Genomic DNA, 24,190 nt, shown 5'->3' with positions numbered 1-24,190 from the left:
AACCTACCATTTGTCAATCCGGCACCGTGCTGAAGACTGTAATTTTATAGTCAATGTTTCATAAGCAAGGTCAGAGGGAACAAGTTCTTCAATAAAAAAAACAAATTCAAGACATCAGCAGAAGAACCCAGTCACGATCCTCAGAATCCACAAAAGAGGAAGGGGTTGTTTGCGCAATTAATGGTCCCAGAATAACGCCCTTCGCTTCCATCAATGGAAATGGCATTTACAGTTCTTAAACATGAAGACTTAAGGTGACAAAGAGGAAATTACGGGAAACAAAGGGCAGCAACTGAACACATGAAGAAACAGTGCTCTGTGGAGCAAAATAAATAAATAAATCTCAGGTTTGCTACCAGAGACCCACTTCAGCATTGCCTGGATGCTTGGAGCTGCGCAGCAAATGCCAAGCTGTGAGCTGCAGCCAGGGAACACATAATTAATGTGATTAGGAGCACACAGAGCTAGCATGCTCTGCTGACTGAAAAGCCCAGTAGCATAATTACTGTTTTCTGTACTAGCTCTATGTCTGAACAAATCTCAAAGCCTGGTTAGTTTTAGACTGCTGTGTAAACGTCAATAAAAATCCCAGAAGTGCCAGCTCATCAGCATTCTCAGGCACAGAAATGGTGAAAATATCACTGCATTTCCATGCTGTTAACATCAGGCAAAGAAGTCTCCATTCTTCAGTCTAACCTTAGAGTTTGTAATAAGGTAACATCTCCCCCAAGTGAATGCTTATTATGAAAGCTAATTAATTGCTTTCCAGTAATGAGAAGTCTTTGGTGTTCAAAGAAAGCAAAATTCACTACACAGGAATTCAACAGCATTTATTGAAACAAAGCTCCCCCCACCTAAAGACCTGCTTCTGATTAACATCATTACAAATAAAACCGAAGAAACTGAACATACAAACATACAAAGTAAGTATAGGCAGGAAGGCTGTGCTAAAATACGTAACATAGCATTAATTGAAGAGAAAACTGAAGCAATGCTTTGTAGTTGCCTAGATTTCCCTGGGGGGTGGAGAGTCAATGCTTATCTGCCTTCCTCAGAAGAGACAATTTTGATTAATATCAGACCCATCTGACTCAGTCTATTAAACCCTGAAGGAAGGATATTCTTCAGATATAAGAGATATGTCTTTGATTAATAATTCTACCATATTGCCATTCCAAGCGTTAACAACTGTGTGGCACCTGTGGAAAGAGAAAGCCTTTGAATTCTATGGGAAGGAACTAACTTGCACTAATAGACCTGTTCTCCTTCATCCATACCTGAAAGCTGTATGACACTCCTCCTCCTCCCCTCTGCTGAACAAGCCCAAGTGTCAGGTTGTCACTAGTTTCTTGCACAGAAGACATAATGGTTATATAGTTCAGCTTTGCATATAGTAAGAAAGCAAGTTACTTCAGACATTCCGAACGGTTTGTCTAAAGACCCTGGCAATCTGTCTAGAGATTCCTCTCTAGAGCTGTCACAGCTTAATAGACCACAACAGCCTACGACATCGTGGCCGTTAGAGTGCACTCCTACCTACCAGGGGCGTATCTTCAGAGAAATGCATTAAATCACTTAGCCCGCTACACTGGACTACCATCATGCACGGTGTAACTAATGCCAAATTGTCACACACGGGGTGGAGAAAAAGTCAGTGTTATATCATCTACTGAGATTTTCCTGGAAGTCAGCCAGTCAGCACCAGCCCCCTCACCCTAGCTGAGCGTTTCTCCTGATGTTTGCGATCAACCTCTTGCAGTATTCTCTGTAGTTCACAGCTTTGACGTCCACTGCTGTAGCCTTAATACGAGATTCATCCTGTGAAAGAGAAACTCAGCATGTAAAAGAATACCAAGCATTCAGACATTTGGTCCTAACCTCCTTCTGCCCCGGGGACTTACTGCCCTTGGCGTCAGGGTTAGCCGGGAGCACAAACCTGACTCCCAGAGCAGCTATGTTGTTTTCATCTGAAACAAGCCAGGCTTGACGAACCCGGGGGGGGGAACAGCATTAGTGACAGCGGATCCTGCCCTTAGTGCTCAAGTCTGACAGCACGTGTGTGAGCAAGTACCCTCAGACACTTCTCCCCGCAAACATAAGGGAAGGAAGCCACCTCCTGTGGAGACAAGGCAAACCACCAAAGCAACGTGCTACGTTATTTGCCTTTTGGGGGGTACTTACATTGTAAGTCTCCAGTTTTACTCGGATCCTGAACTCATACGTGTTGAAGTTTGCATTTTGGAACACTTCTTCAAACGCCTGCTCGTTCTGTGAGAAGGACAAAGACAGGTATCAGCTGCAGATACTCCAGGCTTCTGGGAGTACCAGGAACTTTCAGAACCGCTCCTCTTTCGCTGATGTTGGGAAAACGGTGGAGCTACTGGATTGTGTAGCAGAGCTGAATCTTCCATCACATTTTAGATGCCAAAACCATAACTTAAAGTTTTTATGAAAAAGTTTATTTCAAGGCAAAAACCTTCTTAGCTACCCAACCAAAATAACGTACAGTTGCACCGAATCTGCAGCCAAGAGCACAGAATGAAAATATTATAAATCTACGTGAGAACCTCTCATGCTACTTAACTGGCTAATTCTGATGCTCTGCGACGCTCACAAACGCTGACAGTTAACCATTTCCCCATTAATCGCCTTGTCAGGCATCCTGTTTCTCTGTTTATCCATCAAGGCTGCAGGTATCCTTCACATCCTGACCCAGACCTATTTAAGAGGATGGTCTATAAAAAGTGGATGAATGTTTTGAACATGCTTTCATAACCATTAGAAGATTCTGTCATATTTATAACATAAGCTGCTTCTAATTACCATATGAACACTAAACATCATCATTTATAAAAGACATTTTGTCAAAACAGTAGAAAAGAAGCAGACGAGTTGCAGAGACTGTCAAAAAAGTTTATTTTTGTAAAAATCAGTTGTAGAAACCTTTGCTGACATGCCCCAAAAATCCTGCAGCCCCATGACGATACAGACAAGTAATTATTAACGCATTTATCTACCAGATGCACTTGACTCGATCAGTCACTCCAGCAGCAGACAGAACATCTGATCTGGAATTGAACCCACCTCAGTTTCACTCATATTCCAAGTGTTACATCTGCTGTTTTTAAATGCGCACAGCACTATTTTACACTACACAGTGATTCTACTAAGGTTAGAAAAGCACAACAAATGAAGGTGAACAGGAGTAGCTAGTTTCACAGACCGCAAAATCTAGGCATATCCTTCCTGAATATTAATAACTCTGTCTTCTGACCATCGTATGGATTAGAGGATAAGAAAACTCGCTTAATAAAGCACTTGGCTTCTGTTTCCAGCTCTGCCACAAACGATGCTAACCATTAGCGAGTGGAAAATGCCATCAGTGTACCAGCCACTGCTCCCCTACGTTACCTCCTTTGGTAACAAGCACAGCGGAGAAGCAGATGAAGAACCGCGCGTGCACATCTATGCTTAGCATGGTCACTTGCTGTACATGGACTCGATAGATACTGTGAGCAGCGGAAAGACTCCCACCAACTCCACAGGATACTGCATCAGGTCTTCAGAGAAAAACCACTAAGAAAAGCTTACTGAAAATGCACCAAGTACCATTTTTAAAGGCTCATAAAAGTGTCAAATCAAAAACAATTTCTCCTGGCACACAAAGCATTCCCGCTCAAGGGCTCATTCCATATTATGTTTCACTTTCTATCCTCAGCCAGAAGGATATGAATGTCTTTTGAAAGACATTACATGTTTCTACTGTTACATAGGATCTGCTGTCTCTCCTTCCCCACCCAGTTCTCCTCAGACAAAATTTCTTAGTCACTTTTAATGCTGAACTCTAGCAGAGATTAAGGACGATCAAACTAAGAAAAGACTGACAAGTTAAGAACGCCTGAAAATGGAAATGTAAGAGTGCAAGCACGTGTAATTAGCACGCCCTACCAAAACATCTTCCTACAGAAGAGAGGTGTCCAGCCTTCATAATATCACCAGAACTCTTACCACAAAGGCTTTGTACCACTTAGAGAGCCGATGTGCAGGAATGGGTTACCAGCAACTGGTGTACCTGTGGAGCCCTCGTATCAACCAGCCTCGGCCTGGGAGCACAGCAATGCTCACATGCAATCCAAGAACTTATTACACTTTCCACATCATCATTTAAAAAAACCAAACCAAAACCACACAGATTTTATACAGGAGACAACTAAAATTCAGAAAAGATTACTTTGGCTGGAAGAAAGGAAAATACAGCAGAGAAGCAAACAGTGACAAGGGGAGGAAAATACTGTCTGTCAGTGTTTAATGGCTTACAACCTTAAAAACCATTCTAATCTGTCAGAGAAAGATCACTTAAGCATCTCCGCCAGTGACCCATTTTACAAGTCATGGCTTTCGTATGACCCACAAAGTTTCTGATGATATTTAGTGGGGAAGGATAGAGTCTTCAGAAGTGGGCTAACACATGTTAGTTCAAAAAGCTTCCTGCCTACTTACAAAGATACATACAAAGCGTTCTGGAACTTTTTGGTTTTGTAAACAAATTTTTGGAACACGTTAGGGATAATGTTGTTAGCATTCCTGGCTAAAACGGGGGGGGGTGTTGCAGATTCTTCCAATCTAGGTACAGTAATAAAACAGCCGGTCCTTTCTAATGGAGTCAACGTGCGTGAAAGCTGTCAGCCCTCTAAAGGCTGCAGGACTATCAACAAGTAACCAGCTGTCTCTGGAGGTCCAGGTGATAAGGACAGGCTGATCCCCAGCTCTGAACAGCCAAAAGAGCTCAGAGGTAGACAGACTGACTGTGGGAGCAAACTATGGGGGAAACCAGGCAAATCTCTGTTCTCCAGGCAGATGGCCTGTGGAAAATAATCCTGAGGAGAGTAAACAAGTCCCTGCCAAGAACTTCACACTAGGGAGAAGCAATGATTTGTGAACTTGTAAAAGATACTGAAGTCCAATATCTGGAGCACGATCTCAGGCTGCCACGCCCCTGAGCTGGCCTGTCACTCAGAGAAGGGGCGAGATCAAATTCTTGCCAAACGAAGCAGAATATCCCTTTCCTGTGGCACTTTTGCATCTGTTTTGATAATGCTGTTCATTTCCACAGCAGCTACACGAACACACCCCACTGCCTTTGCCACCTCTGCAGACTTAGGAGCGCCACACGTGCGCCCGCAGGGATGAGAACACGCTGACTGATGAGCACTGGTGTTCCACACGCACATTACATCTTTCTGCAAGTTGCCTTCAAAGTCAACGTTACAAGAATATCTCCTTACCAGGAGGATCAAAAAAAGCAAGAAGTTTGAGGGCAGCCCTACAACAAGATGTGTGAAGCACAGTTCAACTTCTAGACATTTACTAAAAATACAATAAGCTAATTGACTGACCTTTTCCTTCAGTTCTCCCAGGAAAGCTGCGTTCTGCCCAAGAATGAATTCTGCCGACTCTTGAAAACAAGTCACCCACTGATACTCCAGACAGTCTGCAATGGTCACCTGAAATAAAAAAAGAGAAAAAAGAAAAAAAGAGTCACTTCATCCAGTTCTCTGCTCCTCAAGGAAGGCAGAGACAGTACAAAAGATAGATTTATTTCACAGCTAAAGAGAGTGTTAAATTCCCAGCAGCTCTCAGAGCCCTGCGCGCCATAGGTACTGTCCGTCACCGAGGACAGAAAGCAGTGACATACTACCTTGTTTTTTTTTTAAGCTCCGTAGAATGACACAGTAACTTACTACAAGTTAATATTGTCAGTACAGTGTGTCAGAGGAAAAGGCCAGCAGGACCACTGGCGGACAGTCAGCTCTGTTCCACTGTCACTGATGAGCTGCGAGCAAGAACAGGTAGCCCAGCCAACAACCAACGGGGACACCAGCAAAACTGCAACCTCCACTTGCTTTGTACGTACCCGAGTACCTGACCACAAACACACGTAATACTATGCTATAAGGAAACTATCAAAACATTCAAGGACAAGACAGAGCAGGGAAAAGATCAAATACTAGCCTCACTCGCATTTCCTGGCTGCTTTGACAATTAGGACCGGGAAAATAGGAGACGCACTGTTCTGAAGGCCACGACTGTACCCTCACTACCCCCTTTATATGCTGCGAGAATGATTCTGCTCTGTAAAGTAGTTCCTGCATTCCTAGAAGTTATCTGCTAGGAATTATTAAGAAGCAGTCTGTGTTTTAGTGAGACTGCAGGGATGGTCCCCTTCTCTCCGCGTGCCCACCTGGCACAGCACTTCTGAGAAGCAGATACAACTCTAACTTGTAACGCAAAAGGTTCATTGCTTATGGTGTAAGCGGGCATCACAATAATAGTCCTCAGACAACTTTCTGAAGCAGGCTCCATTAAAGCATGAGACAGAACAATACCTACCAAAAAAAAAAGGTACTAAATATAGGTAGGAGCTGTAAAAGTGCAATTACTGCTCTCCAGAAATGCCATTTTACTTCAGTTTATCTTCACTACTGAAGAGGCGTAGGCCATCTGTACTCTGCACCGCATAGTACACTTGGAAACCAGAATCAACTGAGCCAGCATCAACTTTTTGGCAAAGAGAAAAGCTTTTAATTGGAGCACTAGGAAAACAAACTGCTAATCAGCTCAATGAAACATCCCTCACTCAGGTACAGCACACGAGCAATTTAAACACCCTCTAAGCCACGGGCACTGCAGACGGGTGAACGGCACTAACGCCCCCTTCTCTCGAAAGGTTTCTAGTTGGACCGTACAGGGGAAACGGCGAGAAACATGCCCTCCTCTTCTAATGCATTTACTTACCAGAAGCATCATGCGGTACTTGAAGTTGGGGAATTCACGATCGCACTTTTCACAACGATACAGTCCATTTTGTTGGTCTATCACTTTCTTATTGCAATCCTGAGAGGGACATGCCTGGTACATACAGTTCTCTTTGCGCAGATGTACGACTGTGCCCACACAGCTAAAATAATCCGCCTAGGAGAGTGAGTGTGCAACATTAGCCTCAAAATACTCAATGTTTTCCAATTCTGAATTAACTACAAAGCAAGACACCCATACTTGGATATTTAGGATTAGAAAGCTTAACAGCTATGGATTACTGGGAAACTGTAAATCAACCCCTCTCTTGCAATCATTTTCAAGCTTCCATTATGTTAAAGAAAGCCCCTACAGCAAGATTATTTTGTGTTTCCATTGCAGGAAACTCCAATTGCTAGGTTTTCTTTAGATAAAGCATATTTGCTTCTCCATTGTGTCTGTCCAAATCTCTACTTTTTCACAGGATTAAGATTCTACGCTTTCCTGTGCTTCTTTTGGGAGCCAATGCAAGAACCAGAAAGCCTACTGTGTAGTATTACAGATAAGGATTTGATTAAACTATAGCCTACGGAACAAAATACCCACTCACCATACCAAAATAATCATCCTAATGGTTTAAGACCGCGGTCAAGTCTTTCAACAGATAAAGAGAGGTTGCTTAAGCAGCACGTGCAAAAAACCTCACAGGAAATAGCTGAATTACAGGTAAAGTTTCTTCCTTAGATAGAAGTTCTTGCATATCTCAAATGGCTTAGCACTTATGTTTGGGGGAAAAAAAATTAAAAACAAGTCAAGCAGCAGCGTAAGCCTAGAGAGGTTACTGGACTGGAATGCCAGAGACCTGGGATTTATTCCTAGCTTTTTCTATTGCCCAAGCGTGCGCCCTTGAAAACCACTTCCTCCTAATGCACCTGTTTCTCCTAGAACACTTTGTGCTATTTATATAAACATCTTTGGGGCGAACCCCTCCCCGCCCCCATTTAAACAAGGCTTAAGAATTCTCTTGCAAGCATAGTGTCATGTTGCAACATCAGCAACAAGCTTGAATTTATTTGGAAAAAAATTATTTCCTAGCACAAATCCTGACAGAGTAAGCACGTACCGCTCAACGACCGGACTACTTCAATAAGCAGAATGCCTGCATAAAGGCTAGCTTTTTATTTCCTCCCCAACACACAAGGCTTGCACCCAGCAGCCAGGCTTTACCTTATCTCCTTGTCCCAAGTTCTCAGATTTGGCTTCAAACAAAGTCTTCCAATTGGTATTTGCCCCAGACACTGGCCCACCCCTCACGTCAGAGATCGAGGCACATTCCAGAAGCTGCCCCTCGGAGTCAAACCTGGAACCACAGAGATGCACTTCTATTTTTGGATAGCAGACCATACAGACTTATCAAAAGCTTACATTCAGTTTCACGTACTTAGTACATGAGGGATTTTTTATCAATGATTGCAAAGGAAACAATTACAGTAATTTGTGTATATTGCAAACAAAAATAGAATTTCAGAATAAGTTAATAGCCTGACTTAATTAGCACAGTATATTATAAACCCACAAAAGGAGGACAGCTTTGTCTATATAACTGCAATTTGTTTGCCAGCTAGTGGTCAGACCACGCACTGCATGCTTCTTAAAGGCAGTCAGATAACAAGATTTAAGGGCATCAAGATATTTCCATAATTAAAATTAAATTACATGGTACCATTATCTTCACAGCAGCTTTGAAAGAAAAAGCAAATAGCATTGAACAGATTATGCTTCCTCTGTTAAAGAAAGAAAGCACTGCTTTTCAGCAAAAGGTTGTACTGCCATCCCATTCTGGTGGGTTTTGTGATTTGAGAAACACGCCGACAAGACTCAGAAACTGAGCTTAGTTAAAGTGTGACAGTAATAGCTAAGACCCACCATCCATTTTACCTTCAACAACCCTCTGAAGTATGGGAAAACCACAGCTCAACGACAAATGGAGAATGCCATCATATTTTATCCATGTTTGGGTGATTTAACTAGAACCTGAACCCCCAGCATTCACGAATCTGATGCTGTCGGTACTTAACCCTATTCATACATACACCACATCTCACCACGTTAGTAGTTCTAACGGACAATTTAGCAACTACCTAGAGTAGAAGCAATGAGCCACCAAGAAATCACTTTGTTTTCCTAACAATAAAAATGTTATTTTTTCTATCTGAAAAATATCTGACAGCTAATAGACACTGGAAGAAGTCAACATAGCGCCTCCAGTCCATGCTAACAGAGCGTGTATCAGATTCCACGCGATGGAAAAAGCCTCTGGAAAAAAAATATTGTTCTCTCAGATAATGCCTCGGAGAGTGGAGCTGGTCAAGTCTGATTTCATGCTGCCTTCCAAGGCTTGGGTCAGCATGCACTACTCCTATTTCAATTTCTCAAGGTCTGTCATGGAATTAGAAGTTTTTGAATTGAACAACTTGAAAAAGACAGCCTTTCAGGCTCTAGTGCTTTCAAGGAAGAGAAGTTTCTCTAACCCTGGAACTCATATCCTCTGCTACCTTCTTCAGTACTATACAGACTGCTCAAGTACAGAGAAACAGAATAAAACAAATACTCTGCAGCAGGCTGGAATGAATCAACATAAACACACACTCATACCATCCTCGGAGCTTAAAAGCCTCCGGGCTATCAGGGTTGATGACAACTGTACTCGAGGACAGGACAGACAGGCTTCTACCACCAAAATCAGAGACTCGGGCTCCTTTGATGGCTACCACAGGTTGTCTAGAACCATCAAACTGTTCAGCCTGCATGTGTGAAAAAACAGATCACATTAGTAGCACGCTGCAGTAAAAGTACCGAACTTGAGGTCGTAATTCACAGATCATGACAAGAGACCAAATCTGAAACTCTCTCATGTTCTATTTAGAAGGTAAGGTTTTAAATGATATCACTAGGAGTTTAAGAAAAGGCGGCTACAGTTAAAGCTGTAATCCTAACACCTCCTTTCCTGAGGAACCAGAGAATCCTCAAGTCACACCACTGGTTTGGAAAAAAGGACTGGTCCCTCCATTAACAGTTTTTACATAAGGATTTTAGAAACAGAGATGGGTTATGGGCATGGAGGTTTCTCCAAAGAGGAGAAGTTATTTGGTCAGATCAGACATTGCAGGAGATGAAACAACTCAGTTGGCTTGACTGAGCCAACCTTGTCTATTCTACTAGAAGTCAAACAGCAGAAGTGTAGGTATGCTGACCAAACACTTCTCGACTTTCCATTTTCTGTTTTTAATCTCATAAAGCTGCTTTAATGCTGTTCAATAGCTATCAGTTGTTATCTGAGTAAAGTCTGACACTAACAAAGAACCTCTTGGCATGAGAGATTTTGAAAGGCACAGATTTTCTGGAGCCCACACCACTTAGCAAGCACGGGGAGGATCATGTGCTTGAAGATTAAACACGCCAGAGTTAGCAGTAGCATTCACTATATCCATGAGATGCAAAAAGAACACAAAACATATCCCAGCAGTTAGGGCAACCACTGTTACATGGGAGATTCAGAGTCTAACCCTCACTGTGCCAGCTGCAAGCCATGCATCGCTTGCCCTCAGTGCTTGTTGCTGTCTCTACTCTACAAGCAAGGGAACAGATTCAACTTCGTGCGACGCGGCCACTGGTCCCTGTCGGAAGAGTTATGTCAGGCGTTGACTACCAGGAGCCTCTCCTATAACCACCTGGTTCAGCCTCAAAACTTTGTGATACTGACCTTCGGTTTACTTTATTTATATCAGCAGATGGTTAATGCTGTTTAGCTACCTACGATATCAGTGCACTTGATTAGTTAGCCATAAAGCATCACTGTCAAGCTGGCAGGATCACTCCCATTTTACAGACTGGAACGTAAATCCCTAAGTATCTACAACACTGCTGGAAAACGAAGTAGCCTGTTAAAAGGATAAAGCAGCAGTTGACTGCAACTACTCTAACTTTCAGTTCCAAGGCTCTGATGCTTTAAACTCCTAGTCTGAGATACAGCATCTCGACCGCCTAGTTAAGCAGCGATTCATTGAGGGTAGCATGTATCCATCCCACCCTATGAATAAAACTTATCTTAATGAGACAGCCGTAGCCACCGGGCTTTTCCATAATCAAACTGCAACTCGTATCCTTTCCTAAACTAGAAGCCTGTTATCTTCAGTCTTTGGGCTTGAGACACAATGTCTGCAGTTGTTCAGAACACATTACTCAGATCATGTCAGCAGTTTGTCAGGGAACGGTTAAGAACATCACACCTGAATGAAAACAGACAGTCTTTCACCTTCCCTCTGCCCCTGACCCTTACACACCCAGGACCTTGCCTCAGTGCTATGCCCATCTCAGATGACAACAGCCCACTCATTTCCTCACCCTACACAAAGGAAGCTTTGCTTAAGGACAGGTAAGAGAGCACATACCTCGTTTCCCCACAGCGTGGCTGTCACCAGTTTCCCTGATGTATCCACCAGATGCACGTTCCTCTTCGATACCTCCCTATTGTTAGCTTTCACTGTAATTTTAGTGACATCTTCATAGCTCTTACAAATTCCAATTACATCTGAAAAACAGTTACAGTTTAGGTAGAGTTACTCAAGGGTCACAACTGGGGAATACAAGATCACAGGAGAAGAATTCAAATCTAGTGTCACGATTTTTACCTTGCATCCTTGCTCCCTATTCAGATCAAGTCTGATATGGAAATTAAGTGTATTATGGTAGGAATGCTCCACTACAGAACTCTTCAGTGCTTTAATTTTGTTGACGAATTCATTAAGATATTCATGAATGCAAGCCTCACCACATTAGTGAGATCAAGGCATTGTACTATCCTTCCCCGTGATGTTTTGTCAAAGGACTTCAGCCCTGATCCTGTAACACACACTCTTGCTGTTTAAGCACCAGTCTCTCAGGCAAGGAGTTTCAAAGTGACTTTAACGCAACAAAGCAACTGCCTAGTGCCTTCGCTGTAGCCCCGCAACTGTAAGCTGCGGCTTAAACAAGTCTGTATGTTTGGGTAGTAAAAGCTAACGCAACCCTCTTTGCCCTCCCTAAAAATATACAGTTTTTAATATTTTTAATATTACAGATCTACCTTTAAAATTCCTAGCTGAATGCCTCTGAATCACAGGCGTCTTGTGCCTGCGAAACCTGAGAACCCTCGCCCCCACCCAAGCCTCTGATTTTTCCGGAGTCTTCTGCCCAACACATTACAGAAAAACAAACCTCCAATACTTCACAAAGCAAGCCAAAACAGTCATGCAACTTGGACTTGGATGCAATATATTATGCCAAAATCACTACTGAGATAATTAGATAGTGAAAGAAAGCAAGACCAGGGAAGGTATGAGACGCACACGTGCTGAGCAAGGGCGTTTTCCCTTCAGCCCTTTTCTGTGGAAAACGATGATCATAGTACAATAAACAAGTAGCATTTATTGTCTTTAGTTTGAAAAAAAAAAAATCATTCTATATCGTCAGCAGAACAGGGCAAACATCTTAATAGGAAAACTGCCCGAGGTATTTTTAATGGCAACCCTCACTGGATAACTTCGTTTAAGAGATCACAACAGTCGAAGCACTGCACGCTCACTACCTCCCCAGCGTTCAGGAGACAAAAGAAACTCAAAAGCTTTAGTGCTTGCCATTTTGCTACTTAGACTGACCAACGATCGAGTCTTTGGGTGTGTTCTCCAAGTCAGAGATGGATACAAACTCAAACTGAACAGATGGGAGATGCTGGGCATCGTCACAGGGCACAACTGTAGTCTCATTAGTGAATGTAATCTCATAGTCATTCTTAACAGCCGTATATTGCTTGTTAGCATTCTTCAGACTGCCTTTGGTAAAATAATATACCTGCAGGAGAAAGCAATGAAACAGAGGATATTATCAGAAATCAGACAGAGAAAATAGGTTGCATTCACCTTTAAAAATCCTTGCTATGCTGAAGCTCCTATTTTCTAGCTCCTGTCAGCCTATGAAAGCACAATGCTACCATACCTTGTTCAGTTCAATGAGGGGAAAGAACTTGTCTGCTTGATCATTGAATGCAGTAGCTCTAATCTCGCCCTGCAGGAAAATAGGAGAGCTGGTCAGAACTGAAATTCGGCATGAAAAAAAAAAAATAATAAAGGAATCTTTGCAATGTTAAGTGGCATCAGTTCTGCAGGCGCAGCGTGGCCTGCCAGGCGAGCTCCAGGCGCCTGAGAAGCAAACAATGTTCTCCTCACATTCATAGTTACGGCTCAAACGACACATTCTACACCTGACCACCAAATCTCGTATTCAAGCCTCATTAGTATTTCAGGAGCTTCAGAATGAAATGCCCAAGAACTACGTATATCGTACACACACCTCTGGAAACGTACTCTTAAAATTGGATTAATTGCCGTTACATGCAAAAAAAAAAAAACCCAACAGATCACGCAGCTCCCTAAGTTAGCACACGGTATATTGTGGTATCTCCCACTCATACCTGATGTCAAGCCTTTAAGTAAGAATTAGTAACAATTATAAACTCATTAGATACAAATATTGGTTTTAAAAATAAAAATCTGAGGACAGACCGTATGCAGAGATAACAAATGGCTGATGACACACGTTACCTTATGAACCTCACATTTTATACTAAACATAATCTAGCAGAATCTTGTTTGTTTTCACGACAGAAGGCTGTAATTTGATAAGAGGTTTGACAAACTGCAAGTTTAGTTAGACTAACCAGACACCATTCCCCAAACAAACCACAGATGAAATTTCCGAGTATTACAACAATTTGTACTCCCATTTCCTCATGAAAATGAAAGCTTATAACTTGGAGGCAATGCTCCTCTCGCTCCTTGCTCTGTAACGCGTATCTAAGCGAGGATGAGGCCTCGTTCTCAATCTACAGGCAACCACCACAACCCTCAGTATTAGATTGTCACTTTCCATAAACAACTATATTTTGAAGCTGCAAAAATTTAGTCACACACTATAGACTTTGATGAAAAATAATCAGTAATGCCATACATTTAACACTTCATTCCGGATAAAAACTGGGTTGTTGATGCTCAACTTAATGAATACAGGAGTACAACCTTCAGTCATAATAAAAAACACCATTTCGTATAATACACTTTATTTCCTCTATTCTGTCTTTACGAAGGGTTCATCAGCATCTGACATACATTATCTTTTTCTCAACATACGACACTTACGCTTTCATCAACCAGCTCTATGGAAAAGAGCTTTCCTTCGCCACGGGAGTTGCTCCATGTGCGGATCTGGCCTTTTTGGGTAACACGAGCACAAATGGTCCACCTGAAACAGCGCAAGAAACCACTGTTCTGAGTCTTTCTTTTTTTTTCCCCTCTTAAGAAGAGATTGAATTTACAAGCCTTTGGAACTGGAATGTCACTGTTTAAAAGCCAGAAGCTTTCCACTGCACCTCAGCAACTCTACCTGCTTTTCTGCTGCTTTCTATTTTAATGGCCTAGACCATTAAACGCAAAAAGTTGTAGAGAAAGCGGCAACAAAGCCAGCCATAAAGCATCTAGTATGATAATAGCAGCGAACAATCCTTCTGCATAGAAGCAGGCCTCAAATCTTTTACTCTTCTAGGGTACATTTCTCATGCAGCAGTTTGCCTGTTCTGAAAAGCCATGCTAGAACTCAAGAGCTCAATTATAGGATTCGCATTTAACTTGGGTAATCAAGTCAGTTTGCATAACTTAAAAATGTCATTCACGAAATAATTACATCCTCATGCTTTTCAACAGAACAGTAGCCAAAGTGAATAGCTTACTGAGCTGTTTTGTCATTAAGTTACCAAAAAGAAGGCTGCTTTAGGAAAAAGAGAGAAGTCAATTTATCTTCAACTGAAATATTAAAAACCCATCAAGCTCAGCAGGGTAGCCTCACCAAATGCAAAAACCTCACCAATGCAAAGGCAAATCTCAGATTGTCAGTGTTGATGATATAATTTAAAAAACCAAAACCCCAAACAAAAAAAAACCCACACCAACCAAAAAACCCCAAACAAAACCCAAAACAAGAAACAAAAGCCACACCAAAGCCCATACAGCTGTTTCTATGGAGGTTTTTTGTTTGTTTCTCTGGGCAGCGTTGCTATCACTGTTGGTTTTGTGTGTTTGAAGTTAACCAGTGAAGTCAAAAGAACTCAAAGAATGATTTGACAGATTCATACACGAGAAAGCAAAAAGCCATTGTGCTCCTTTGCGCCCGTGACATCGAGTAACACCTGGCAAACCACCACAACTCACTTCAGCTGGTACGGGTTCAAGCTGGCAATCGGCACTACTTTGGCCTGCAGCGGCCCCGGTGTCTTCGCCGAGCTGGGAGCGCTCCCTTTACCAAACTGGTTGGAGGGAGCAAGGTACTTCGGAGCAGCAGGACCTTTCAAAAACCACAACAAAGCATAAAGCATTTCAGCCTTGCAGACAGAAGCCAAGTTAAAAACATCTCGTGGTGCAAGGTCAGGCAGAGCTTCGCCCACCACGCTACGGGGAGCTGCGCAGAAGGCAGAGTTATGCCTAACACCGGGCAGGCGCTCAAAGCGCCATTCACCGCGCCACGCGGGCCCCACGGCGCGGCTGGAAGTCTGTCGAATCACTTCTGCTCTTGGTTGCAAGTATTCTCCAGGCTGCAAACTGCTGCAGAAGAGACTCTCAGCCCTTCATAGCACTTACACTGGAAGTGGAGATGTGTCCAGAGTCAATCACTTAAAGACGGTCTAAGCGGGAAACTCCTAGTTAGCAGTGAATTCTCTAGAATGCGGCACACCAAGCTTTAGATCTACACCATTTGGGGGAACAACTAAGGAATGGTCCCCCACCATCAAATGACTTCCTCACGTAAAGCAATACTGCTAATTCTAAACTGAATCTTGTCGATGTTTAAGCACAGAACTCTTACGATCAGCTTTAAGTACAGGAAGAAAGAGCTTGTTTTCTGCTGCAGCATGCAAGTGTCAACATTTTACTATTTCAAAATACTTAAAGGCCGGGGTAAAGAATACAGACAGGTTAAAGCAGCACCAACAGCTGACAACTTTTTTGCTTCAAGAAAGTTTACAGGCTGACATTTAAATTGCCTTTTTCAGCATCTCACTATTTAAAGTCTTGATCAAAAACCTGTATTTATAGATGTACTATCAAATGAGTTCAGTCCTGTACCACCTAAACTGCTTGGCCTCAATATCTCAGCATCGCTAACACCTCTTGGCCAGCTCCAAACTGTACTTGGGTGTCCACAGAACACTGTTTCAAGAATGCAGGACTGCATCAGACTAGATGTTCAGTTTACGCTGCTTTTTAAGAGTCGTTTCCTATTTTTGTTCCTTTTTCCCTTTTTAAAAATGCATTACTAAATCCAAGAGCACAGTAGCCTCTTGAGAGAATTCCCCTTGTCAAGCTATGGGTCAGTCTAATGGAGCCTTTCTTGTGCAACACCATTATAAAAAGGATCTGTTTTAAATTTAAGCTCTAGTTTTGCAGAGCACAAATGGAAACCAGGATTCCTGCCCAGGATTACCCTTACCTGCTACAGACAAATTGCCATTTTGTTGCTGTGGTTTGCTGGGTGCTGGGTTTGCTGCTGGAGCTGAAGAACGTTGCTGCGCTTGCCCTGGTAATCAAATGGAAAAAGACCATGTAGTACAGTCGGGAGCACAATAATTAAAACTACTTTTAAGCTTTTTTAGGAAATATGACTTGCATGGGAAAAAAAAAAAAATCTAACACACAGAGGACACACGCTGAAATTCAGGTGTTATAAGACACAGCAGTAGCAAGCTCTCTGAACAATATTGCCACGGAGGAATTTCAGTCAGATCTGTTTCCTCAAGCAACTGCTTCCTACTTCGAAAGAATTCAGGGTTGACAGTTATTTGAAAGGACACCTCTGAAGTAATCTTGACAACTTCTCAGTTTTTACAGGCTTCTATTGCTCTGACAGGTATTTTCTGCTACCACCTAACAGCTAGGATAAAAACTGTAGGAGAATTCCCTCTGAAAACTCAGAAAGGGCCAAAAACCCCCTGGGTCAAGTCAAACCTGGTGTTAACACAAGGCAAAGAAAACACCTATTTCCCAGATACGAAGATATTTAAGGCTCAGTCATCGCCACATTAATTTCAGCATTCACCAGGGCTCCTCTTGGGACACAGCAGTATATTGCACAGGGAGCAAAGCCATACCACAGTAAGTACATATCATACTTTTTTTTTTTTTTTAAGATTCCAGGACTTTTACTTGACTTATATTGGTGATAAATTACAAGAGAAAGCAGTTATGTATCTAGAGAAATAGTACATTGAAGACTAATCTACAGTTCAAAAATGTGAATTACTTTGCAGAGCAATTGCTTTATCATATTTCACCTCCAGATGAGAAAACATCCAACATTTTTGTCTTTTGGGATGCAACTAACTCTTAAGCCATCAGTTTGCAGAATTTCCAGGCCTGAGCAGGCAAAGCCCCCCTGATCTGGGGTGTGAGGAGTAAGTTAGTCAGAGAAAGTGGAAAAGGAGGTCAGGCCCAGCCCATAAGCATCACGAGGAACAAAAGCAGAGAATCCCAGAGAGAATGGCAAGGGAGGATGGCACAGAAGCAAGGTAGAGAGCAGAAGCAACACAAGGAGACCCTGCTGTAGCGTTGCCGGACGTTGCGTAGCCTACAGAGGTAACCCTCTGGTTACTTTCAACCCAAAACAAAGTCCTTGCACAAAACCAGTCTGCTCCTCTAACTTGCCGCAGTAGAGTCACATCGGTGAACCGGTGACAGCAGTCTCCCTGGCAACAGAGTGACGTCAAACAGCAATGTGTATTTACTGCAGAATCCGCTAGATGGAGAAGCCAGGTTTCGCCCTCACTCACAGCCTCAGGTACTCAGTGGACCCCGTTGGGGTCAGTGCTCAATACCCCAAATCCAGTTTGTGTAACAGGAGGAGGGAAAAAACCCAACAAAATACATTAAGAGAAAAATATGTCTCGTCAGGGAAAGACTATTCAAGAATAGGAATGTGCATATGAAACAACAAAGGACTTCTTTGCTGCTTTTGTTCCAATTCCACCCCCCCCCCGGACTTTTTAATTAAACCCACCAAAACACAAACAAAAGGCCACCGCATACATTAGACCACTTGGGTATTACAAATCACAAATTCACATTTTAATGGCTGCCTACCCACAGCCTAGTGTTTCTCAACGGATTAAGGCTATATTAACACACCTGTGCACGTGTTCAAATACAGAAGTAGCAGAAATATCCCTCAAAGTTTCTCGCTTGTAGAGCCTAGGGACTCTAAGCTATAATTTTTGGTGGCTGGTGGCTTACAGATCACATAAGGTACTCAGAAAACTGACCCATCTGCCTAGTTTTCACTGTTACTTTTTATTAGCAGAAGCTGAAAAAAAAACACATTTGAAACACCTGCTCACGTTTCCGCTATATACACCGGGTTAGTCAAACCCAAGACCTTTGGCCACAGCTAGCCACAGAGCCCACTCTAATGTAACAGCTGTGCAACGGTAATCCTCTGCTTCCAGTAATTCCGCTTCCAAAATACCAAGAGGCACTGCCACAGGGCCGTGGTGACAGAAGGCCTGTCCCAGAACGGAGCAGGGGGCCAGGCGAAGAGGAGGGAAGAAAATGCACTTTGAAAAAAGGCACACCAAATCATGATGGTAGGAAGGGCAAGAATAAAGGGTTCAAGTGAATGTGTAAGTATACAAACATTTCAACACTGACAGCCTAATGACCAAAGTTAAACGTTAAGTGGCAAGTGTCATAGCAAGAAGAAAGTCCAGCATCAGAGTAAGTTGAATGAGATTAATGACAGTAATAACATTATCACCTAGTTCTCTGCCAAGAACTAAACTGCTCAATCTTAATTTTCAATACTATTATGAAGTGCCGCCTGAAAAGTTTTTATGATGAGTATTAAGCAGATTGTGTCTCCGGCTTCCTTGTTAGGCCGATTAAACTCCTACTGCTCAAGTGTAAGGTGGCCAAAAGCCAGCTTCTCACGCCCCAGGTCCTACTGTGGTGTTACGGTCTAGGAAAGACTATGCCTTAATCCTAGGTCTAGCAATTTGAGATCTGTATTTCAAGTAAGACCAAAATAGTATATTAAGGGTACAAAGCTACTAGAGAGTGTCCAGAAGAGGCCAGAGGGCTGGGGAAGGGTTTAGAGGGGAAACCGTACGAGGAGTGGCTGAAGTCCCTGGGTTTGTTCAGCTGGAGCAGAGGAGGCCGAGGGCAGCCTCATGGCGCTCTGCAGCTCCCTCCCGAGGGGAGGAGGAGGGGCAGGGCTGGTCTCTGCTCTCTGGTGACCAACGCCAGGCCCCGAGGGAATGGCAGGGAGATGGGCCAGGGGAGGGTTAGGCTGGGCATTAGGGAAAGGTTCTTCCCCCCGAGGGTGGTGGAGCCCTGGAACAGGCTCCCCAGGGAGGCATCACGGCACCAGCCCGGCGATATTCCAGAAGCACTTGGACAAGGCCCTCAGAGCCACGGTGTGAATTTGGGGTGTCCTGTGCAGGGACAGGGGTTGGGCTCGATGGTCCTTGCGGGTCCATTCCAGCTCAGGGAATACTAAAATTCTATGAAAAGCAGGACTAAACATTCTTTTTAGAATACTGGAACTCCTTTTCCATGAAAACCACAAAGTGCTCTTAGATACTCATTTTGCATTAGCTGAGTGTTCCTCAGAAATACAGTCTCTCAATATGTACAGGATTTTAAAAGAATCTGCAACTTGAAATACACCTCTGCCATTTTATCCAAGCCTTCATGACAAATCAGGCAGCCCTGCAGAGCAGAGGCTGGGTTTAGCATGCCTAATCTAAACTATTACCATCTTCTGTAACTGAAGCCTTATTTAGTGTCAAATAAAAGGGTATGAAGTCTGCAGAACGACATCAGTGTTGAAATGAAATCCATATCACAGCAAATGTGGCATCTCTTAACCATCTAGTGCAAGACTACGCTTACTATGATCATAGACCTGTAACATCTCCAAAAGCATTTAGATTTCAAAACTTCATTGCTGAGTACTTTTGTAAGCCCAAATAAAGAAAACAACTTTGATCAAGGTCGTGGTAATTTTACCAAAATTTATACTCTTAAAGGTATACTTTCAGTTCTGTAAAATATCGCATTCCCAGTCGTTTCTAAGCAACAATATGGTAACTGAAAGCCACTATAGCTCACCAGCCCTCGTATCACACAAGCAGGAGGAACGGGAGAAAGACATAAAACAGCCTGCTCAATAGCTATTCTAAAAATCTTGGTCTCTACAGCAACTGTGGGATTAAACCATAAAATCTGAGATGTCAACACATTTTTTAAACAGCAATTAGCTAAGTAACTATCAAAGGAACAAAGGATCCTTTAGGCTTATTTAACAAACGCCCCTCTAATTCCCTAGGAAAAAGAAAATTTAATGAAGAAAGATGTCTTTGCCTTTGCAACAAAGTCTAATTTCTACTTCAATTAGTAAAGTAGATTTTTAACCAGAACGGCAGTGTACCTGCCACCGTTTGTCCAAAATATCCTACAAAAAAAATTGTTGCCACTAACCTGTGGTGCCTTAGTAATAAAGATATATTCATTCATTTCCATCAGGAAAAAAGTAATTCTTCAAGAAGAGCTATTTGCTATTAAATTTCAGCCATTATCTGTATATACGTCAATGACAGGGCTGTTCAAATATTTTCTTTAAGTGCTTATTATCCTCTCTCTTTTTTAAAAATCAGAACTGGAAGAACAGAACATACTTTTGAGCATATCTCGGGGCGGGGGGGGGGGGGGGTATATATTAATTCAAAAACATTTGCCCGAGACCTGTAAGCTCAGCACATGAAAACGAGGGACACAGCTACTTATGCAACGTAATAAAAACAAAAGATCCCCGGCAGGTCAGGTACAGGTCGGCCCAGCACACCACCGTTTTTCAGAGGGCAGGGTAGGAACGGATGCTTCGGGAAGTCTGTACGCTGGCCGTGCTTTCCTACCTGTACCTCATCTATGTACTTCGAGCAATCTAAGCTTTAGCGCTTCCTGAACCTGACATTCATGCAGAGGATGTATTGTTATGTTTAACAGCCTGTAATGGATTTTTCTTTCACGTCTAATTGCTTTTTGAACCTGTGCCAATTTTTGGCACCTACCTTAACAAGTTCCACGATTTAACTACGCGCTGTTTGGGGGTGCAGTACAGCCTTTGTTTTAAAACCATTACTTGACAACTTAAGAACTGAAGAGCATCAAATGAACATAGGAAAGAGAGAGACTCATCATTCTTTATTCATCCCCTCCATGCCATCTTATACTTTCATAGATCATTATTACATCTTCTTCCTGCTGTTTTCTTTCCAGACAGAGAAATTATAATCCATTTGATTACTCATTATGAGGAGACATAAAATAGCTTCCGCATACTTACTGGAAGTCTAGGTAGAGACCACTAACGTATAATAAAAACCTGCCAATGTTATCATAAGGTATAGATACTTCCCAATACCACATAGAGACTAAAGCTTCAGCCATGGTGTAGAGTTTATGAAAACATGAACAAAACCCGTTTTATGTTGCACAAACAGAAAGGATTTTCAAGATCTGGACGTCACTGTTCCAGGCATAAGAAAGCTGAAGGTGTCTGACTGCCTCTTTTCAAACAAAACGAAACAGACAGCTGAAAGACTACGGTAACAGACAGTCTGTTCAGAAAGGTGTTTGTTTACAGAGAACACTCACCTTCATTGAATGGCACTGGATTGCCAATAGTCCCGCCAACCTTATCAGCAGTTTTCAGAACATCTAAATCCATCAGTATAACCACTCTCCTACAAACACAGAATAGACAGCAATGAAGACTTTCGCTCCCGCTGCAAGTCTAGCGGACTATGACTATCCTTTGTGCAGATAAGGGAACCAACCATTAGGGGATGGTTCTTTGGAGGAGGGATCTGGAAGACAAAAGCTCTCTGCTGTCAACCTAATGCTTCCTTAAGGTACAAGTAGGTTTGAAACAGCGTCACATTTCATCAAGGACAGCCCATCGATGGCAGGCTGAATGGGCAGGCAAAAATGGCTTGAAACAACACAGTGTTCTAAAAGTATCAAAACCATGCCAGGTTTTACAAGAGAGAATATATTCCCTGCCTCAGAGAAGTTATATTCCCTCCACAAAAGCACTGAATAAAAAGGCATGGAACCTCAGTTCATATTCTCACAGGCACATACATAGTTTTTCTACAATCGCTTCCCTCCGATCCCTTCTCATTTTGCAGTATCCTAGCTCCCTTCCCTCCAATTTTCATCAAAGAAAGACCAGATTCCACAACACCTAAGCAACAAGAAACCTTCACTGTTTCTTTTCCACAGCAGATAATTTTAAGTGAGTTTTAATTAAGCTTTGTACAATTTGGAGTATTTCAACTGGAAACTTTAAATCACTAAATCACTGTACTAGATATATCTGAACCCACTGCAGTCACATTCTGTAATTTTTTGTTTCTGCTTGTGCTGTGTACTTTCCCTCCTGCACCTAAAGACTGAGTATTTCCAGATAATCCCGAACAAAAACACGTGGCCTCTGCTTAGTCACAAAGGACAGAGCATCTACTGGCAAAGCTGCCCTTCCATAGAGCCATACTTTAAGAAACAAACACACCTTCCATCTTTCAGGCTGTTGACAATGAATCTGTTGACCTGGCAAATACATTGGGCTGATAAGCGTTCATCTTCCACCAGAGAGTTCAGCTGCGTCGCCAACATGAATGCTGCAGAAAGAAGAAAACCAATGAAATTATTAATGCGTGTCAGCCTTAAACAGGGCTGCCATGCCTGGCCGCAACTTTTCCAGCCCATCTGCTAGCGTTGCATCAGATCTATGACTTGCTCAGTTAGCTCACACATGGAAAACGGTGCAACCACTAACAAGTCACCAAAACTGAGCAGAAACTATACTGTATTTATTCCCCAAACTTCAGACTGCAGCAATAGCTGAATGATCCTATAGCAAAGAAGTGAGATAAAGATTAAACTAAGTTACTTTAAAATCACCATTACAAAAACATGTATAAGTTTCTACATTTCCATTATACCCTACAGCGAGTTAATCCATTACAGCTCACAAAAAAGAGGATTTTGTCCAAATGTTAAATGTCCAAATGGACGCTTCAGAGTCCGTGGTCCCCACACAAGCCACGTTCTCCTTCAATACTCATTTCATTGCTACGCACCAAGACACTAGACCGGAACTTTAGCACCATTGGCATCACCACACAGAAAAATCTCGCTACAGCTTGTCATACTTACAGGAGAGTGTGTTGACCCCATCACTCATCAACACTCGGTAACGCGGTGGCCCGTTTCCTGTGGCAATAGCCCGTGTATTCTGTGTGGAAACAACCGATTTTGGGTTCTCATTTGTTCAGAAGCTCTTCAAGAACACGAAGTGATGTTGTTAGCAAACAACCTATCACTTCACCTTTTTTTTTTGAGCACCGATACCAACGGCATAGCCCGAGTCACATAAAACAAAATTAAGAGCACATCAGCCTCACTAGTTTTGGCCGCACTCAGAAGTGTGTGCAGAAGCACACGCAGCCACTGACGGACAGGCACAAGAGGTGACAGAGGGTACTCACGATGACTTGCAACACGGGCTTGGAGATGTTCTCCCCTTGCATTATGGCCTGGAGAAAAGAGAGAGACCCTCAGAGAGGTGCCACCACCTTGCACAGGGAGCCGCCAAGACCCACAGCTGAGGAGGAATTGCTGCAGAACGGGGGGGGACCACCAAAGGAACGGTACAGGGACCCGGAAAGGGACCGGGGAGAGGGGAGGGGGACGGGAGGACGACGGACGGCCCCCCGCGAAGGGGGGAGGGGAGGGGACGGGACGGAACGACGGGGGGACCCGCGAAGGGACGGGGTGGAAGCACGGAGACCCGCGAAGGGCCGTCACCGCTGCCTCCCGGGAGCGGGCCCAGCTCAGGGCCCGGTGCCTCCCCTCAGGACCGGGCCGCACTTGGTGCCCAGCCGCCGCCGCCACCGCCTCCTCCCTAGGCCTGGGCCCGAGCCCGGGCCCGGGCGGGCCTCACCCCCACACAGGGAGCCCGGCCGAGCCGGGCCCAGACCCCCCCCGCGGCGGTACCAAGCCCCTCACCGCGATGGCGCCCTCGCTCAGCCGCACGCTCATGGTGCTGCGCGTCCCGCCACGCTCCGCCGCTGCCGCCAAATCCTCCCGCCGCCCGCCACCCAGCCCCTTCCTTCCGGCGCGTCCTGACGTCAGCGCCTGCAGCGCTGCGCTCCTATTGGCTGCCCGGTGCCGTACGGCGGAAACGCTCCCGGGCG

The 24,190-nt window shown here is 43.5% G+C and overlaps 1 protein-coding gene across 1 annotated transcript; it reads right to left on the bottom strand.

Annotated features, from left to right (window-relative positions):
- Positions 1–815: 815 nt before the first annotated feature.
- On the bottom strand, positions 816–24,125 carry RPA1 (replication protein A1). Its single transcript, XM_075112879.1, has 17 exons — positions 24,003–24,125; positions 23,483–23,530; positions 23,151–23,229; positions 22,504–22,612; positions 21,585–21,673; positions 16,369–16,455; positions 15,093–15,225; positions 14,028–14,130; positions 12,829–12,897; positions 12,492–12,684; positions 11,247–11,386; positions 9,451–9,599; positions 8,023–8,155; positions 6,796–6,972; positions 5,397–5,504; positions 2,182–2,268; positions 816–1,818 (listed from the first exon to the last, which is right to left on the bottom strand). Exons 1-17 carry the CDS (start codon positions 24,033–24,035, stop codon positions 1,711–1,713), a joined length of 1,845 nt encoding a protein of 614 aa, XP_074968980.1. The 5' UTR covers positions 24,036–24,125; the 3' UTR covers positions 816–1,710.
- Positions 24,126–24,190: the final 65 nt, after the last annotated feature.

This window comes from Phalacrocorax aristotelis, chromosome 18 (genome assembly GCF_949628215.1).
Source record: "Phalacrocorax aristotelis chromosome 18, bGulAri2.1, whole genome shotgun sequence".
NCBI classification, from domain to species: Eukaryota; Metazoa; Chordata; class Aves; order Suliformes; family Phalacrocoracidae; genus Phalacrocorax; species Phalacrocorax aristotelis.
This window is presented reverse-complemented; position numbering and strand designations above follow the sequence as displayed.

What these genes read in the sequence shown, in the direction of transcription:
- RPA1 (XM_075112879.1), bottom strand. Translation starts at nt 24,035, where the DNA reads ATGAGCGTGCGGCTGAGCGAGGGCGCCATCGCG. An exon ending in TGAGCGAGGGCGCCATCGCG is followed by an intron (nt 23,531 to 24,002) that starts GTGAGGGGCTTG and finishes TCTTTTCTCCAG; the next exon opens with GCCATAATGCAAGGGGAGAA. An exon ending in CCACGCTGTGGGGAAACGAG is followed by an intron (nt 9,600 to 11,246) that starts GTATGTGCTCTC and finishes TCACACATGCAG; the next exon opens with GCTGAACAGTTTGATGGTTC.